The sequence below is a fragment of the Channa argus genome, chromosome 5 (genome assembly GCF_033026475.1).
Source record: "Channa argus isolate prfri chromosome 5, Channa argus male v1.0, whole genome shotgun sequence".
Taxonomy (NCBI): Eukaryota; Metazoa; Chordata; class Actinopteri; order Anabantiformes; family Channidae; genus Channa; species Channa argus.
The window spans coordinates 27,255,174-27,273,049 of NC_090201.1; the positions used below are offsets into that span (position 1 = coordinate 27,255,174).

General features: G+C 42.1%; 1 protein-coding gene across 2 annotated transcripts; it reads right to left on the reverse strand.

The window, feature by feature from the left end:
- Positions 1-30: 30 nt before the first annotated feature.
- Positions 31-17,824, reverse strand: LOC137127487 (potassium voltage-gated channel subfamily KQT member 2). 2 transcript variants are annotated; one of them, XM_067504494.1, is made up of 19 exons: positions 17,324-17,824; positions 14,341-14,491; positions 13,375-13,465; positions 12,083-12,209; positions 10,419-10,594; positions 8,723-8,848; positions 8,505-8,615; positions 8,302-8,397; positions 8,027-8,121; positions 7,886-7,954; positions 7,710-7,739; positions 7,409-7,488; positions 6,611-6,817; positions 5,450-5,497; positions 4,528-4,636; positions 2,326-2,457; positions 2,123-2,243; positions 1,867-2,042; positions 31-1,756 (listed from the first exon to the last, which is right to left on the reverse strand). In XM_067504494.1, the coding sequence occupies exons 1-19, from the start codon at positions 17,454-17,456 to the stop codon at positions 1,135-1,137; spliced, it is 2,700 nt and encodes an 899-aa protein (XP_067360595.1). In that variant the 5' UTR covers positions 17,457-17,824; the 3' UTR covers positions 31-1,134. The 2 variants fall into 2 exon arrangements, with proteins under 2 accessions (XP_067360595.1, XP_067360596.1); XM_067504495.1 differs by lacking the exon at positions 5,450-5,497.
- Positions 17,825-17,876: the final 52 nt, after the last annotated feature.

The following is a 17,876-nucleotide window of genomic DNA, read 5'->3' on the forward strand; positions in this document are numbered from 1 at the left end:
ATTTGAACAAGAGAACCGAGTGGAGGCAGCTGAAGTGGTATCAGGTTTTTAATCTGCTAAACAGTGATACAGTTTGTCTGAACTTCAGAAACAAGATCAATACAAAGATTCAGTTTTCTCCAAATCACATTTCAGTTTCGACAAAGTGACAAAAACAAGATTCTACATGGTTCCATACAAACAGATCCAGGACAAGTTTACGTTTTCAGACACATGCAGTGCACATCCTTCACCAACGTCTGAATTTAGTCAGGACTCAGTTTAATATAATTAACTTCTGAAGAACATTTTTCCTTTTTTCAGGAAATGAGGACGAGAACTGTCTCAATGGCAACAAAGTGTTTTAATGTTCAAATTAGTTTCTTCAGGTGTAACTGGGAATTTATGCTGAAAGCCAATGTGGTGCATTGGAGTTGTCATTACATCCAATCCACAGGAGTCTGATCTGCATTATGTTATGTTCTCAGAACAGAATCTGTGTCATCAGTTGGACACAGGAACAGCAACTGACTCCAGTAAATATCGGTTTTCATTTCAGCTTAGCTAAATAAATCAGTGTTTTTGTGTCTGCTACAGAGGGCAGGCAAAGTGAAACCAGGATCGAATAAAAAAACGAATAAATCGTGTTTCTCATGTAAACCACTAGTATTAACCTAGTACCATCATAAATACCAGGGTTCTAAACAGCTGTAATCATTTGTAAATAAGCTGATAATGAAGTAATGTTAGCTTAGTGACCTAACTACAGCTGATACAATCTGCCAGTGACAGATTCATAAAACCTCTTTGGGTTTTCAGACTAAAGTAATTAGAATAAAGCATTCAGTGTGTAATGTTGTCGTTTGGCCTCTAGAGGGAGCAATACAGTGACTGCACAGAGCAGAGTTTACCAGCTGCAGTGAGTCCTGGATTTCAGCTGAAAACTCAACGTGTTCTAGACAACAAAGTCTTGTTTTGGTGATGTGCCAGTTTATATAATGCTTTTTTATATTTAATAAATATGAGTAAATGATTATTGTGTATTAACATGGAAACAAGCATCCAATCCGGTGTGAGGATAAATTTTTAAAATGTAGTGATGCCGTGGGTGTTTCAAGTCTGGTAACTTGGACCTGGAGCAGTTTACCTCTGGTTTTATTTGGTTCCAGTCCAGGCCTGGTCAGAGTGTGGTGAGGGGGCGCAGAGCTCGGAGTCAGAGTCTGATTCCCCCTCTGCAATGTAGGGACGGACAGTGGTGACCCCCCCTCCTTGGTGGTCTCCCAGGTTGGTGGAAGATGAGTAGAAACCATTGTTGAGGAAGTCCAGGTTCTCTCTGGACTGGGAGATAGAGAAGCCACTGAAGGAACGTTCCAGCTCCTCATGGTCCACAGATGGGATGGAGATGGAGGTGTCACTGTCTGGCTTCACCTCTTCCACCCCCTCTCCCACTATACTATTGGCCCCCTCTCCTCTCCTCTCTGGTCTTTCTGTCCCCCCTCGGTCCCCAGCACTGTGCCGGTTTGATCGGCTTCCACCATGTCTCTCTCCAACCGGAGGAGGGGGGAGTCGAACCAATGACCCATCCCCTACTGGACTTGGTGTGTTGCCGTGGCTACGCTGGGACGGGGCCTGTTGGTGGAGTTGGGAGCTGATTGGCTGCCAGGAGGTGGAGGGGGGGCAAGTGGGGGCATTGTAGTGCCTGTGTCCGGTGGAGCTGCTAGAGCGAACCATCTTTGTCACAGAGCGATTTTTCTCTATGTGGTCACCTGGCAACACCCTGAACAAAAACAACATGCTGATCAAAAACATTTAATCAACAAGTTTAGTTGTGTTAGTGGTCCTGGTCTAATATTAGTCTTATATGGTTTCAAAATAATAGACACTGACTGCAGGATCTTGGAGATGGACTGGCTCTTCTCCAGATTATCCACTGGACTGTGGTAGGGTGGGGCCGGGTCTGGCTCCTTGGATCCAAAGTATGCATCAGTCTCAGCCTGAGGGATCCCCATCCGCTGGATGTAAATGTTGACCAGGAAGTCAAGCTTCCTCTCCATAGAGAGGACCTGAAGCAACCAGCAAAAGACTAATCAGATTCCAGATGAGTTTTCAGTGGCAGCGTTACTGACAAACTGATATTTGATACCTGCTTCTCCACCTTCCCCAGCCGTCCCATCATGCTCGGGTCTTCAGGAAGCTCCTCATTGGCTGCTTTGGGACGATCCTTGTCTGTGATTGGTGTCCCTCTGCCGACAATCTGATCCACCCTGCCATTCAACAGACAGAAATGCAGTAACTACAGTGATAACTGTTCAGGATCAGAGTTAGGCTCTGGGTCAAGGGTCTTACCTTGACTGCAAGTTCTTGATGCGGGCCAGCATGTCTAGGTGTCCGGCTGAATACTGTTCAATCACATCCATGACGTCATAAGGACGAAGACTTTCTTTAAATTTTCTCTTTGACACCATGAAGCGCATGATGCTGAGAGAGAGAACACAAGATGTCAGGCATTAACCAGTCCCAACTGGTCCTTGTAGGCTAGATTCATGTCACAGACCTACAGTCATCTGGCTTTGGGTCGGCATTGGTCCATGTAGACTGAATTCACCTCACAAACATATAGAGTTGTCTGACTTTGAGTCTTGACTAGTCCATATACTGGTCCATTAACATGGTTGAACATCTGATGAGGATTCTCCCTAAGAAGGTATCCTGGATACCCTGGGGGAGATCTAGAACATCCTTGATGCACATCATTATACACCATTCAGCCTCAACATCGCTGGTGGTCTCTGCAACCAGCGGAGGTGCAGAGGTTGTAGAAAAACACAAACTCAATGAAAAAGGTTTTACACTATAACAACCACCTCAAATCTTTTATACAAGTTAAAGTATTAAGCTGATTATCTACATTTCTTTTAAAGTACAAATGTACTCAGTTAATAGAACACTGTACTAAGGTAGTTATGTCCAAACACAACTATTAGTAAAGGTGGAGCTGACTTTCATGACTATTTGCTGACAGGTGGTTAACGCACAGGAAAAATTTAGCAAAAAACATGACATTTTTATAGTAAAACCACAGGTTGGTATTAATGTTGTGGCTGATTGGTGTATGTCAGTATATGGAGGAAATGGACCTCATTTAAGGCTGAGACAAATTTGCAGACCATTAGACCATTCTTTGACTTTAAGAAAGGAGCAGAAACATAATTATTATTATTATTTTTCTTCTTTTTTTTTGTCCTTTCGGTTTATCCCGTGAGTTCAGGGTCGTCAGAGCGGATCATTGTCCACATGTTCATTTGGGACAGTTTTTACGCTGGATGCCCTTCCTAACGAAACCCTCCCCAATTTCTCCCGGGCTTGGACCGGCACCGGCACTGGGAAAGGGCTTCAGTGTCTTACCCAGAGACACTTCGACATATAGCTGGGACATGGGATCGGACCACTAACCCTGTTGTCCGTGGATGACTTCCCTTACTGAATGAGCTACAGCCGCCCCTAAGGAGCAGAAACATGATGATGGAGTTAATCTACTAAATAAAACTGAACCACTGCTTACTAGGTGCTGGATTTCTGGATGTACCCAACCCTACAAATCTGCAACAACGCCAACTCTCAGGAGATCCTGCTATGTCTGGTCTTCTGATCACTGTGAAGAAGAATTCTCCAAGTTCTGGATAGTTCACCTACTAACAGGGAACATGAACAAAGATAGAGGCAGCCTGGTTTAGAGTCCCGGTCAACACCACAAGACCCAGACGGAAACTGAAATTGTTAACCTTGGTCCCATTTGTTATTACGTCAAAGCAGATTATTTTTAAACCAGATTTGGTTCCTGCTGCTTAGTCACTGTTTTCTAGACCAAGACCAGGACAGACCCAAATTAGGAAACAGTAATGGAGACCAGACAAACTAAGGCCAGAATGCATTTTGGCAGTCTGGGGGAGCTTTTAAGTAATTGTTTACAATGAGAGTGAAGGGTTTTGTGTGCTGTGTTTGCGTTACAGAGCCCCCACATTTCTCCACTCTACACCCCTTGTGTATTTTGTGGCTACAGAGTAACAGTGAAGAAAATGCAGCAGGCTTTAAATTGTGCCCGTTTAACAAAAATCGTAGTTTCTCGCGTTTTCTACGTTAAAAGTGAATTTATCGATGAAGTCCTGACAGTTCACATTTAGAGGTTCCGCCGCTGTAAAGCTGGTTAGGAATGTGGCTCAGACTCTAGATGAACTATCAGGTAAGGAGCTGTGGACAGAACACCACCAACAGGAACAATAATAATAAAGGGATGTGATACAGAACGTGACAGAGGAGCAGAGAACAGAAACAACAGAAAACCATGATGCTACCTGGAGCTCAGACTAACTGGTCTTACCCAACAGCTGATGGTGACCTTTGACCCTGGGTGAGCACAAATAAATAAAAACAAAAAGTAATGTGAATAAAACTCAATGAATCAGTGCAGAACAAGCAGCAAATAAAGAAGTAAAGCGATGACTGATGAAGAACTGATAAAATGGTTTAATGAGTAAAAGTGGTTCATACCAAATGGCTCTGATCGTGACCTTTAACCCCGGCGTCAGGTCCTGGGGGACGAACTCACAGTGGCAACTCTTGTTGTCATCAACCATGTCTTCTCCTGGCAGGCTGGCATCTGCAACAGCATCATCTTCATAATTCTTACTATCATCATCATCATCATCATCAGCCCCCTCATCTAACCCCTTTTGAGGATGTCTGGACTGGTCTTTCCTGACCTAATCTAAATCTGTGCCAATGAAAACAAGCAGCACTTTGTGTACCAGTTCTGCCTGGACAGTCACGATTTTCTATGGGCAGCTAATGCTGGGTCTCTAGAGTCAGTCACTGTTTTAGCTCCTAATGTGAATTAAATGGTCCCATGCTTTACACACAGATCACCAGCCAGTTCGTGTTCTAAAGTGAACTCCTTAGTCCATCTTCAGACCACATCAGTTCTGACCCAAACTAGTTCAGCATTCCAAAGCCCTTTATTACAGTCGACTTGGAGAACATCACAGTTGATAAAGTACTGAGACAGAGGACCCTGCCACCACCCAACAGGAAGCAACAGTGTGTGTTAATGTGTTCTGGTGTTTATGAACATTTAATCACAGACAACTAATCTTAGCAGGAATGTTTTTAGGTTCTAGGACTCTGTCCAATGTTATGAAAGGGAGTTCGATTCCTTAATATCTGTGGGATACTGATGATGATAGAGTTTTAGTTTCTTCTGTTTTATGATTAATGCAATTGGTTCTGTTAAGACTTTCGGCTTCTTTTGTCTATTGTCTTCTCATGACCAGAGAAACATTCATATTCGTAGGAACGGCCTGATTTTAAAAAACTAGTAGTCAGACATTTACAGCAAAGTGTGAAGGGAACCAATGTTTTTGTCTTTTCACACTTGTGTTATTGGTATTATATTATATAATGTGAGTGTGCTGACCTGGGGAGCTCTTCTGCCTGAACTCTTCATCCTGCATCTCTATCAGCACTAAGGAGACAGAGGAGACAAACCTTCATCAGAGGAGCATCACACTCATCATCATCAATACCAACGAAGGAGAACAAGCAAATAACTGTCAGCTACCAAAATAGTTACACGTTATAAGGAGCAGTACTTTTATTACCCATTTTCCTCTAGAGATACAGTCATCATTTAGCATAGCTTAGCTCAAAAACTGGAGAGAGGGGACACTGCTAGTGTAGCTTAGCACAAAGACTAAACGCAGAGGAAGCTGTTAGCATAGTTTGGCACAAAGACTGGAGACAAGGGAAATGGTTAGTGTAGCTTAGCACAAAGACTGGAGGTAGGGGAAACTATTAGCATAACTTAGGATGGAAAATATTTAAGCATAGCTTAGCACAAAGACTGGAAGCAGGGGCAACTGTGGCAGATTCAGTACAATCCAGTCCTTCCTAGACAATGATGAGCTGATGTGTCCTCTCAAGACTTTTTCCTCCCACCTCCCCTTCTGTCCTCCTCGACCTCCATGCAATTTGTAAGTTAGATTTTTTTGGATGTGAATTGAAAAAAATCTGAGTTCTGATTATTAATGTGATCTATTCAGTTTTTTTCTAGACCTTTTCTAGTGCTCGCATACTCTGTTAAGTCTTGACGTTACGTTGTAAAGTGGCTTGAGATAACTTGTTGTAAGGATTTGTTGCTAAATGAATACAGTTGACTTACAAATGAAACTGGCAAGTGTCTAGAATTAAACTCACTGAGATTGTGGTCAATCTGACTTGGTACATGGTACCTGTCAGAGGTGGTCACCGACTGTGGACTGAAGACCACATGACCGAAGTGGACTGATGCTTTGGGTGGTCCAGTTTTTCTGTAGCTTTCGTTGTAGGACGTCTATCGCCAGTAGATGTGACTAAAGGGGACCTGGCCCATCTTTTACATATATTCATTAGTCAAATGCTTTATCCAGAGCGGCTTACAGTGAGGAACAGAGCAGGAAATCTCTCCGTCAGGTACCATCAGATACCCCAAGAAGAAAGGTTTGCCTTTCCTCCAACAGAAGACTTTCTTTGTGAAGTTTTTAATGGGAACAGAAACTTGTGGAAGAGTTATGTCTTCAACAGTTTTTTGAAAAGCTACCTTCAGAGTTTTGGCGAGAGGCAGCTCCTCTGATCCTGAAAGCCTGTCTTGTTCTGGAGCGTTCTCCAAAGCTCCAGCTCTTTGGAACCTTGCTGGGACTCTCCTCTAAATTGGGCTCCATGCTGGGGGAACGTCGCAAGGCTTGAACTCCCCCAGGACCTCCAGGTACTCCAGGACCCAAACCAGGACTAGGACCAGCACCAGGAACTGTAGAAACCATTAAAGAAAGTCCAAAAAAGGTACCACACTCAGCAGCTTTACTCCAAACATTAACAAAAAAAAAAAACTGTTGAAAACAGAACTGGAGGCCAAAGCTTTCATATGTAAACCAGTTAGCGTCAAACATGTTGTTTTCCTGTCGTGCAACTCAAACAAAGCACAACTTAAATCACATAGGACATAGCTGTAGCTGTAAGTTAACCGCAGCTTTAACACACAGGATGACATCTGATGATTTTCTCCCATTCTATTCGGAAATGGGTCCTTAATCATTAGTCTACTGTGTGTGATAACATCACCATTGCTGTTGCTGCCATCAAATTAAAAATGAGTTATTATTTTCCTAGTTTCAACATCTGATATGTTGTTTATGTTCTATTGTGAAAACAGTTTGGCTGATGAGATTTGCAAAACATTGCATTCGGGTTTAATTTAGAATTGACACATCTTTTAGAATTGGGGCTGTAGATTGGACTACGTTCCGCTGCCCTAACTCCCTTAATGGTCTCAGTCAATCAAAACGCTGCAGCAAATTCTCTGATTACACCAATTAAAGAAACATTTAGTTCTGACACTCACCATGCTGAGGAGAACCTTTCCCTTTGGTTCCTGAACTCCGGGGAGATGAAAAAACTCTCTCCTTCAGACTGACCTTCTGACTGAGAAACGGAGGGACAGAGTGGCAGACAGATGTAAACAGCATCAGATGGTTTCCTCTTTCACTGTGTTTGTTCTCAGTAAGAACAGGCTTCATCACATCCAACCCCCAAATTAGAACATGAGTCAAATCATGAGTCAGAGGTCAGAGGTAGGAAACCACAGTAAAGGCTTATGAATTCTGGTCCGAGTAAGACATCGGGAATCAGAACTGGACACTGACCTGGGAGATGGTTCAGGTTGGACATCCTTCCTTCAGACAGACCAAGAGACAGAAAGACAGCAATTGATCACTCTGACACGAATGAACAAAAAGTAACAGTCAACTAAAACACTGCTTGAGCACTAGAGCAAACTAGAATACTGGACTAGTTCTTAATGTAGGACGTGTGTTCAGACCTAAATGAGAGTCCCGATTTGTTCTTGAGGTTTCTCAGTAAATCCAACTGGTTCAGAGGAGGAATCAACCTGAAGACAGACACAATTATTTGCATGATATGATCATTATGTGTGGACAGATGTGGACAGGTGGAGTCTCACCTGTACATGGGGACAGAGACTGTTCTCTCGTAATAATCCCAGGTTGAGGTCAGATCAGTTCGGCTCAGATTTGTGGCGTAAACCCTCCATGCTGCCTGCAGACACACGTAGGACAAGTGTTTCCATGGAAGCAGTTACAAATCAAAAGCGGACAAATTTTCAAAATAAAAGCTCAAATACACTCTGATCTTCTGTGTTATCTTCTGAAGTTTTTTCAAAACTGGGTCATGTCAAAATGTCAACTACAAATTATATTTTTCAGATTGATGCTTCACCTGTATGAGTCCGGCTGCTGGGTTTCGTCTCTTTTCAAAGTGTTTCTGCCGGTGCTGCTCCTGAACCTTCAGAGCAAAACCAGAACCCAGGATCCCCTGAAGAGCCACACACAGACAGGTAACAGGAGATAAGGTGGCCTGCATGGACCAGGTGGAGCCTCACATGTAGCAGGTAAATTCTAGTAAACCCTGAAGTGACTTACAGCAGGCAGAGCGAAGAAGGAAACTCCAATCAGAGTGAAAGTTGCTGCCAGCAGTCGCCCGTTCCAGGTGATGGGGAACTTATCTCCATAGCCAATGGTTGTCAAAGTGATCTGTCAGAGACAGAAACAACTAGCTTGTCCCATCACAGAGCAGGGGACCAATAGTCTTTATTATCACCATTGTATGTATGTGTATTATCAGCGTGTGTTGGGCTCACCAGGCCCCACCAGAGGGCGTCAGCATACGTTTCAAACTGTTCATTATCTTCTTTCTCTGCCAGATAAACGAGGAAACTTGCCAGAATGAGACACAGGAAGCCAATATACCAGGCAGTGATCAGCTCCTGCAAAGAGACAATAGGTTACACTGGGACAGAGGTGGTTTGTACAATCTGGATTTCAGACATTTTATTTGTTCTGTTAGAAAATTCAACACTTCTTTTATGAAGACTTATCAGATAACCGGGGGGGGATTAAGAATCAATAACTCTGCTCAGTATAGTTCAAAATCAATAGAAAATGCTCAGATTTCAGCAAGATTATACAAAGGAGGCAATATTGCTTATACACGCAGACACAATAAACCCTTAAGATGTGCAGGTCACACAACAAACCCGGGTTCGGATAAAACATCAGTATCTGCAATAGCATGTTGATTTATGATTTATAACCTAATTCTTCTTTTTCACAGAACATGTGTCTCCCCTCCAAGCTGCCAAACATCTTTCTGTTTGAATCCAGATTTAAATCCCCAACAGACAGGGTTAGTGTTTGCATCTTGACTGCTGCAATGCCCTGCTCACATGGCTTCCAGCAGCACAATTAAACCTCTATAAATCATCCAAAATGCAGTAGCAGGTCTCATCAGGACACATCATGCAACTATTTAAATCTCAGCATTGGCTTCAAGAGCTGTAATTTTTAGGTTCATTGTCTTGTCCAAGGACACTTTGACTTCGGCCACAAGGAACTGGGAGCTGAACCACAGACCCTGTGGTTCCTGGACAACTTATATACTGCCTGTCATCAGCATCAGACCTCTGACCCTCTGCTACAGAGTGTTCAACCCAACAGAACCTTCATCCAGGTCTATAATTCCTCCTGATTGTTCCTACAGAACACACTAACTGATCCCAAGCAAACCTCTTCAGCTACGTGGTCCCACGATGGTGGAACAAGATAGAAAACTTTGAATGCTCAGCAGCCTCCCTCTCAATGTTCAAAACACCATTTAAGACAGAACTTTTCATCTTCACATGTATTTATAGAAACTCTCACATTCCTGACTGAGCTATTGTGCAACTGTGTGTCTCTGTTACGGCCCTGGCCGTATGTGTTGTTGTTCTTTTGTTGTTCTTATAGGTGCCTGCCTGATTGGCCGGATTGGGGGGCAATACCGGAAGCTGATTGGTCCATCCTACACTTCCTGGAGTTTGAAAAGTACGGTTCCCAACAGCCAGCGGGGCTTTTTCTGGCAGCAGCACCTGTTCTCCGTTCTTGTCCTCCAAACATTGTTAACCATTTTTGAATTGTTAGGCTTTGTGCCATGGTTTTGTATAGATATTGTATATTTTGTAAATAATATTGAATCTGTAGGGGTGAACTGCCATTTTCTTGTGATTGTTTTCACATTAGGGAGTTAGGGTTAGTGACTTTCTTTTTGTTTGTTTCTTTCTAGAAGCTAGCTAGCACTTTCTATGGGAAATAGCTTACTTGGTTTATTATTTTGGCCTTGGTTCACCCTGAGTTATAGTGTCATGTTTTGATTGACATTTTAAAATAAATAAATATCATACTGTTAGAACATCTCGATCCTGGATTGCGGTTTGGGGACTGGAGAGGGAACAGCCTAATTTATCTTTGTATGTTGCACCCTGACCCCCTAGACAGGGGCGTAACTGTTTCCCAAGTTACCTTGCTGTGGGCATAGACCACTGATCCCAACAGTTTCCACGTTCCTCCACGTCGATCCATCCGTATCATCCTTAATATCTGGAGGAACCGAAGAGACCGGATTGCTGATGTTGCAAAGACGTTCCCCTGAGTCCCCGCGGCCAAGACGGAGATGGATGCAATTAATACCATGATGTCTGCAGTAAGACAGATCAGAGAGATTAAGCAAAAAATAAGCTATGAAAACATATCAAAATATGGATATGACATGAAAGTTTAGAATTTCTGCTTTTGTTTGATGATATTTACATGTTAAACAACAGAGAACATGGTATCAGATCAGCTACATTTTAGGTGAGCAAATCTTTTTTAAATGTACAGAAACCTTCCGTGGTGTCTTTCTGATGTTTTTTCCGAATTTTACCGCAGCCTCTTTCAATTGCTGCTGGTTTTGGAAGGTGTCTTCAGCAGGTGAAATCCATGTTCAGTTGGTTTAATGTGTGTTGACTCAGTCAGTCTAAAACTTCCAGGTTTCCCTCTGATAAAGTCCTTTCTTGAGTTAACAGTGTGATTTGGATCATTGCGATTCTCTGTAAATTTGCAGATGACATGTTTCTGTTCACCTCTGAATTCCTTCTGCTGCTTCCATTATGAATTCTATCACCAATAAAAAACTGAGTGAGTCTATTCCAGAAGCAGCCATGCAGCCCAAACTATGACACTACTTCCAGTGTTCTTCACCGATGATCTCATATGGTTTTGATCATGAGCAGACTGTTTCTTACTTTGGTCTTTCCATCCACCTCTGGACTTTTATGGCTTTCTGATGCTTCCTGTTTATGAGGGGTTTACATCTTGTGGTACTGGTTCTGTATTTCTGCTCATGAAGTCTTCTTAAGATAGTGGATTATGATGCCTTCAGTCCTGCTCGGTGGAGGTTGTTGCTCATGTAAGTGATTGTTGTCTGGGGGGTTTTATCAGAATGTTTGGACGTTGCTCCAAAAATTTCTTTTTTCGTCAGCACATTCAGAATTGTTGTACCAGCTACGATCAATGATGGCACAGTGCCTTTGATTGATTGTCCAACTTTTTTCTGAATTGAAATGGCTGCTTTTCTCCTATAGACTGTTTTTTGTGGATTTACCCTTTCTAACAACAAATAGTCTTCAAAGATAAAATTCAAGGATAAACCCAAGTTTATATATATATATATATATATATATATATATATATATATATATATATATATATATATATATATATATATATATATATATATATATATATATATATATTAGTATAGTCATCGTATCATCATCGTATAGTTTCTTAGAGCTATTTGTTGTTTGAACAATCAGTCTGACAGGACACACCGGGTTAACAAATACCTGTTATTCACATGTTCCAATACCAATACTTTTGCTCACTTAAAAGTTGCTGGTCTGATACTGTATAAAGGGGCTGTATTCTCTTTGTTTAATATATCGAGGTATAAATACCAAATTAAAGGTGAATTTCTGAACTTGTCTCATATCCAACATAAATGTTTTTAGTGTACAGCAAAAACACACTATCGTGCTTGATGTTCAGATACATTTCTATCAGGTGTTTGTTTTGCTCAGTCCTGCACTTCTGGCTGCATGTCCAACATAATGTAAAGTTGTTACTAAACCAGTGACACTCACCAATGACACAGAATGGTTTTCTGGCAAACTTGAGTCGTCCTCTCCATCCTCTGTAGCGACAACAACAACCTGCAGCCCAGATCCTGACCATGTACTCCACCCCAAACACCACGATGGTCACCACTTCCTGTTACACAACTCCCAGTTAAAAGCTATCCAAAGCTGCAACTATTGGTTAATTTCAATATCTATACATTTTTATTAACTGATTTTTTTTTTGCACTCGTGGATCCAGGACTTTCAAAAGGTGTGTGGCCAAAAATAAATACATATGAAAACTGCAAAAAAGAGCTTCTTTAGCCTGCATAAAACTTTGTTCCATGTGCACAAGGTGAAAGTGAAAACAAGAACTACTACATTACAGTTGTATGCTTTCACAGTTTTCATGCACGTTTGTACAGATCAGCTCATCCATGAGTCCACGTGGACATTTGTGCCAGTAATGAAATGCCCTCCAGGTGTTACTGAGATATATTGTTGTGAAGAATAGGTGGACATTCACAGTGACTTGACCACCAAAATCTAATCAGTTCATCATTGAGCCCAAATTAAGGTTTGTGTCAATGAATCCATAAGGCTTCCAGCTACAGCATTGTTTTAAAGCTCACTGCCAACATGAACATAGAAAAAGAGCAAAGACAAGAAAAATAATATTTATCAGTCTCTTACAAAATAGGTTAATTCCTCATTAAGACTTTCTATAGGTCTGTACACACGTATGAGATTTAAACCCTGCATATGTTGATGTGTGAGGACAGCAGAGTTTCCACCTACAGTCCAAACACATCTAATATATTTGTGACTCTACGTTGCCTGTAGGTGTGAAAGTGAGTGTGAATGGTTGTCTGTCTGTGTATGTCTCTCTGTCTTGGCCCTCAGACAGAAAGGAAAACTGTTCAGGGCTGAACCCGCCTTGCGAGATAGGATCCACCCCCCTGTGGCCCTGTATAGGATAAGCAGTTAAAGATAATGGATGGATGGATTAGTGGGTTTTGCCTACACACAAAGATTCAGTCTGTGCTAATGTCAGACTTTTTACCCTAATCCATCAGAAGAGCTGATAATAAGGCAAAACAGTAGTGACTGATTGGTCATTGTTAACAACCAAACGAAATTATCGCGTAAACACTGCAGCTGTTAAACCCACAGAGGGAAGATAATGACTAGGACTCAAACAGAAGGATGTCAGAGAGAACCCTAAACTATCAGAACATGGAACCCAATTGTTATTCCCAACTCTACCCAGGCGATGTCATGACCGCGGTTTGTCATTTAATGTGTTTGTGTTTTACCAGGATGTAGAGAGCATCCTCTGAGCTCTTCTCATACTCTTTGATGGTGGAGAACACAGAGAGAACCAGGCAGGAGAACACCAGCAAGAACCTGTGCACAGAACAGTACATTTGAGCTCCTGCTCCTGAAAAAGGATCCCTGGTGTGTTTCACAGGAAGATATCATTTCATAATGTGATTCATACAGTAGGTCTTTTTCCGATATGCTACATTTATGGTCCTGCTGCAGAGAATCATCATTTCACACAACATTATAAATTTATAAATTATAAAATTAAAACTTTAAACTTGAAAGCTGGTAAGGTCTCAGAAACTGTGGTTCAAGCGCTTGTGGAACTTTGGAATTAATCGAATAGAATTTTACAAAGCCCAACATGAACATCAACAACATTTATGGCTTTGTCCCGGGGAAAGTGTGTTGAGTGCTCTCAGCTTTGGGGGGGCTCTCATTCACGTTTTAGTTTGAGATGAGAGAGTTTTTTTGGCAGAGGGGTTGAAGTATGTGGCTAAACATGATGTTTCCCACTCTTTTATTGGTGTGATCAAGCTTGTGAGGACGTGTTGCCAGCTGTGATTTTATGTGACCAGGTGAACACAGTAGTTGTGGGAGGGTTCAAATAAATAATCTGAGCCAGTTGTTCTGCCACCATTCCGATTGCAAGATTTTAGCATATGATTATATGATAAAATTTGTATAAACAGAGCCGTGTTGTTTGTAAATTCTAATTTTACACTGTGTGCTTAAACTTCCATAGCATTATTTTTAGTTTGCACTAATTGGAAAATCTGCTGTTTTGTAATTAAAGTTGGACAATGGAAAAGTGTTTGTTACTTGTGATCTTATTCTGAATTGTAATTAAACTGCTTTCCCCGACCATACGAATAACTGTGACCCCAGAACCGTTATATGAGCCAAACCGTTCCACCTCCAGTAGACAGCTGTAGACAGTGCAGGCAAGTACGTACACGTAGGCGTGGTAGATGAAGGCCCATCCTCTCGGTCTCTCCAGGACGTTGTACAGGAAGTTCTGAAGTCTTCTGTAAAGAGCATTTCTTTTGGGGGGTTTCTTCCCACCTGAGACACTGCTGCGCTGCCGCCGAGGCCCCCCCCCCTCACCTGAAGGCAGATGTATTGATTTACAGCAGTAAATATTGGGTTATATGGAAGCGGAGCTCTACCTGAACAGGGAGCTGAACAAACTTTATCCTTCTATAACTAACTGAGCTTTTTCCTGTTGTGCAGTGACCAAACAAATGTAACAATAATTCAAATACTTCTATTGCTATAAGAACATGGGCATTGTTACCACTTGATTTGTGAAATACCCGTTTTCTGTTTTTATGATCATGATGCACGTCTGGATGGGGAGAGGGAGTCTTAATAAAAAAGAAAAGCTCAGCTCATATAAAAGAAATAAAAACAAGGAATGCACATGAACTAGTTTGATCATAAACTGAGTTGTTGTAAAACACTTCATAAACATTATTTGTTTGAATGTGAAGGTGAAAAACTTGTTAAAGATGCTAAAGGATCAGTTTGTAACCTCAACACCTCAAACAGCAACAGAAAATTTCAAATGACTCAAAGTTTTATTCAAACTATATCAAATATGATTTTATCTTTGCAGTGTGAAGGAACTAAATCTTAAAAACATAAAAACATACATGGAGCAGACAGGATCAGTGCAGAGACCAGGACATGAACATTTGCACACTTCAAAATTTGGGCAACTTGTTGAAGTTAATTATCATGGATTTGGAAACATGAACCATAAAAAAAAATTAGACCTCAGGGTTTAAAGTCTATATTGTAAAATGTAGTTTTAAAGATGATTTTCATTGCACTGATGAACCTGCTTCAGCTAAAACTTTCAGAGAATAAAAATTTCAGGTTTATTTGTTAGGATCCCTATTAGATAGTGGTTCCTAGATCCCAGTTCACACCTTCAAAATAAACCATAAAAAGCAACATAAATCATAAATATAATCAATTGCAACATATTACAACAACTTTAAATATGCTCAATAATTGGAACCAGTGTGTTTAGGTGATATTAATTAATTGGAGTTACATAAACAAGTACAATAATAAATTACAGATAGAGTATGAACATGGTTCAGCTGTTAAGATTTTCTTTATAAAGACCAGCAAATTTTAACTTTTACTGGAAACAAGGAACGTCCCATCAACACTAATATAAAACATCTTAAAGCTAACGTTGCACTTTTGTTCTAGACCAGTGGACGTGTGTGAAGGTCTTGTGGATCATAGTGGGAAGAGCTTCTAGCAATGAATGAAACAGAAGAAACAAATTGTCCTGCAGCAGCTTCAACTTTTCATTCTGTCAGTTTGCTGAGAACAAAACTGCTTTACAGCAGCTTCCAGTGACTTCATTTGATTTACTTGTGCTAGTTTTGATCCCTGTATAGAAAGATGCAGCTGCAGGATCTTAGCGGATGTTTAATCTGCTCCCAGTTTGATTCAAACATACACTCACCGGCCACATTATTAGGTACAACGTGTTCAACTGCTTTGCCACTCGATGCACATAGCACGTAGACATGGTTGAAATGATGTGCTGAAGTTCAAACTGAGCATCAGTAGGGGGAAGAAAGGTGGTGACTCTGAATGTAGCACGGGCTGCTCGGTATTTCAGAAACAGCTGGTGTACTGGGATTCTCATGCACAACCATCTCTAGGGGCTACAGAGAATGCTCTGAAAATAGAAGCTCTATTATCACCATTGAGCACATTTATGTGTTACAATGAAAATCGTTCTCTACATTTAAATCATCCCCCTGGGGGCAGCGACCACCGGCACCCGGAGAGCTAGTGCTGAGCGTGCTGCCCTAAGACGCACCTATAGCCTGGGATTGATCCTATGGTGTTCTGCATGTTCCTTATTGGGGGCAGAAGACGATGGACACACTGGTTTGAGCTGATAGAGAGTAAACAGGAACTCGACCACCGGTTACATCTGAGGTATGAAGAAGTGCATCTGTGAACACACAACATGTCAAACCTCGAAGCAGATGGGCTACAGCAGCAGAAGACCACACAGGGTGCCCCTCCTGTCAGCTAAGAACAGGAAGCTGCAGTTCACAAGGGTTCACCAAAACTGGACACTAGATTAGAAAAATGGATTAGTTCAGGCTCCCGGTGGTTTAATGGTGTGGGGGCTATTTTTTGCCACATTTTGAGCCCCTCAGTACCAATGGAGCATCAGTTAAATGCCACAGCCTACAGTACCTGACTTTTCTTGCTGAACATGTCCATCCCTTTATGACCACAGTGGACCCATCTACTTCCAGCAGCTTAACGCACCATGTCACAAAGCTAGAACCATCTCACACTGGTTTCTTGAACATGAGTTCACTTTACTCAAACGGCCTCCACGGTCACCAGAACTTCATCCAGTGGAGCATCATTGGGATGTTCAGGAGATTCCCATTGTGGATGAGCAGCCGACACATCTGCAGCTGTTTGATGCCATCGTGTCAGTAAGGACCAAAATCTCTAAGAAATGTTTCCAGCACTGTGTTGTATTTTATGCGACAGTGATTGAAGGCAGGTCTAAAGACAAAAGATGTCCAATCACTTTGCTTGCAACGTGTACCTAATAAAGTGGCCAGTGAGTGTATTTAGATTTTTTTTTTTACCAAACCAGTTTTACGCAGCTCTTCTCAGCAGCTCACACACTCCACGAATAATAAAACACACGATGACGTTATATTAGTATAAAGTGCATGTGACGCGCTGGTGACGTGATAACATAAAGAAATAAAAGCTGAAGCTGTTCAACCCTCTTTAACCTGATTGGTCTGAATATGTGAACACAATATGTCCCGGAACATTCCCGGATCCTTATGTTTACAACAACTCACGGCATCGCAAACACATTGAGCGGTACCGAAACCTGCTCCAGCCGCGGCGGCTCTCGGTGTTTACCTGCGATCAGCAGAGCTCCGTCCCTGCTGGACTCAGTCCCACCGGCCTCCAAACCCACGAAGCCGACCTTCAGCTTCTTCTGGTCGACGTGCGCTCCGGGGAACACGCCGCCGTTTCGGGATTTCTGCATCATGACGGAGACCTGCAGATCCGCTAGCAGCCCGCGAACAGAGAAACGACGCCGGGCGGGTGCGACGGAAGCATCGCTTATCGAGGAGGATGGAGGAGGATGGAGGAAAAAAACCCAGGGACACAGACAGGCGGGAGATCAGCAGTTTTCTCCTGCTCACCGACTTCCCGCACAAACAGGAAGCGCAATGACGTCAGCGACGCAAAAAAACCCTCATTATTTGGGTGATTGATCTGATCAGAGAGATAAACATTAGTATTATCTCCGTTACCATGGCAACCGGCTAATCTGAAGCCAGTACCCATGGCAACAAGAAGGGGAGAAGGAGGGAGCACTAAGATACTGGTGGGATGGGGGAGTAGGGGTTGTCCCTAAAAATCTTCAATCTAACATTTGAGCTCAGAATCACATGGTTTATATTTT

Bases quoted from the DNA above. Each gene is read 5' to 3' on its own strand.
- LOC137127487 (XM_067504494.1), bottom strand. From the start codon at position 17,456: ATGATGCAGAAATCCCGAAACGGCGGCGTGTTCCCCGGAGCGCACGTC. The intron at 8,398-8,504 runs GTAAGTCACTTC...GTGGCTCTTCAG, and splicing joins CCTTCTTCGCTCTGCCTGCT to GGGATCCTGGGTTCTGGTTT. The intron at 4,637-5,449 runs GTCAGCACACTC...ATGCTGTTGCAG, and splicing joins CAGGCAGAAGAGCTCCCCAG to ATGCCAGCCTGCCAGGAGAA.